The sequence below is a fragment of the Melampsora larici-populina genome (assembly GCF_000204055.1).
Source record: "Melampsora larici-populina 98AG31 unplaced genomic scaffold MELLAscaffold_168, whole genome shotgun sequence".
NCBI classification, from domain to species: domain Eukaryota; kingdom Fungi; phylum Basidiomycota; class Pucciniomycetes; order Pucciniales; family Melampsoraceae; genus Melampsora; species Melampsora laricis-populina.
Window position 1 is genome coordinate 21,452 of NW_006768931.1, and position 1,823 is coordinate 23,274.

Consider the following 1,823-nt stretch of genomic DNA (forward strand, 5'->3'; position numbering starts at 1 on the left):
TTATCACCACGCCTTCAACTTGGTACTCTTTTTCTTTTGTTAAAAGTTTTCAATTCTTTCCGAGCCTATCATCTCACGTTTGATTCTCCCATTTTCTTTAGTGTTTTTTGTCGTCTTAGTGCGTCCATCGTCAACTACCATTTGAAAACGCCCTTTCGATTCAAAGCTCCAATCGGTCAGTGAGCCCATATTGTTGTGGATTGTTCACATGCTTATCTTTCATTCATCTGGGTCAGAAATGCCTCGCGAAGCAATCGACAATTTGATCCATGAAGGCGAAAATCCCGACGAAGGTCTGTTCATCGATCCTAATGTTTCCCTTTTTCTAATTTCCCATCTTCATCCAACTGAGTCATTTCTCTGGTAGTTTTCGATCCGCCCTACCTGCTCACCGACGGTAACGACGCTCCAGCGCGGCATCCCACTCTTGAGCGCCTCTGGCGCCAAGGCACGGAAAGCCGTCGCTTGATGGAAGAAAGCCAATCTTTCACCATCGCCGTCGCTTTCAAGATTCACACCAACGATACTGTTGATGTGATGCCCGGAATGGCCAAAGCTCAATCTCCTTCGAAGGTCACCGCCGGCAAAAAGAAACCACCGCCAGCTCCTACAGGCGCCATCATTGATTCGACCGATTTCAAAGACGGGCGCCTCTTAGACTTCAAAGTCTTCTTGTATGGCAAGTCTTTGAACAAATTCAAAGACTTGATCGGCGATGTTTGTGACGAGTATTTTCCAGGAATCAAGAAAGTGGTTCTTGAAAGTGCGTTAGCACCACTGTTGACGTGGAATGCGAGTGTTGGTTCCAAAAAAACCAAATTGGTAGATTACAAAAGTTATCAAGAGTTGGTTAACAATTTGGACAAAAGTCGTACCTCAAAAGGTACAATCAACATAGTACTTCCAAAAGCGCAAGTCAAAGAAAAACGGAATGCTCAGGTGTGTAATTTTCAGGTTCTCAGGTGTTCTCTTTAATCTCGGTGATCTGATTACCACTTTTCCCCGGTTGCTTCCATTCAGGCCATCGGGGCAATGGGGTATATCAAAGGGACCGCTGGACCTACTTCAATCGAAGCTGAACTGGCCGCTTCCAAGGAGGAAACAGCTTCGGCCAAAGAGGAAACGAAGGTACGATTCCTCTTAAATCTCGTGTGACTTCCAGATAGCTTCGGTCTCTGATTCTTTTGGTCATGCCTTTGTAGAAGGTCAAAGCGGCCAAAGAGTTAGAACTCGAAGCGGCGACTATCTACAATGAACACCTCGAAAGGGCTCTGGGTGGCGATGGTGCCATCTTGTCAGCCCCATGGGACCCGAACTACTTATATCGGTTTTCCCAACGATGTGCCTTCATATGGGCCAAGTCGATTGTAAGTGCCCAGTTCATTACATGTTAGGTTCCTAAGCTGATCATCTGGTTGTTTCAGCGTGATGGGTACACCAGTCGCGCTATGCCTCCTAGCACGACTGAATACAAGAGAGAGATGGCCCGAAACTCCGTCGAACACCCCGAGACGAGTGTGGACAACCGCGTCAAAAAACGTTACCCAGTGGCCGTACCAAGTTCAAAGAGTTCCTCATCGAAAAATCAAAAGCACCGCACCTTCTTTACGCAAGCTCCTGACGATGAAGTCAAGATCAAACAAGAACCCAAAAGCCCTTCAGGCTCAAAACGTAACCTGGAAGCCACCTCGTCTCTATCCAGCTTGTCTTTCAACAAGAAGATTAAACAAGAATCTCGTCAGTTCTTTATTCAGTTCTCCGATAAGTAACCTTCTTATAACTGACGAGGCTTCTCTTGATACTTCGCTTGGCAGCTTCCGGTA

At 46.4% G+C, this 1,823-nt stretch overlaps 1 protein-coding gene across 1 annotated transcript; it reads left to right on the forward strand.

Moving 5' to 3' along the window:
* Window positions 1–238: 238 nt before the first annotated feature.
* On the forward strand, window positions 239–1,227 carry MELLADRAFT_85882 (uncharacterized protein; the record flags this gene model as incomplete). The annotated part of the gene is made up of 4 exons (XM_007419362.1): window positions 239–293; window positions 368–939; window positions 1,021–1,128; window positions 1,213–1,227. 4 exons carry the CDS (start codon window positions 239–241, stop codon window positions 1,225–1,227), a joined length of 750 nt encoding a protein of 249 aa, XP_007419424.1.
* Window positions 1,228–1,823: the final 596 nt, after the last annotated feature.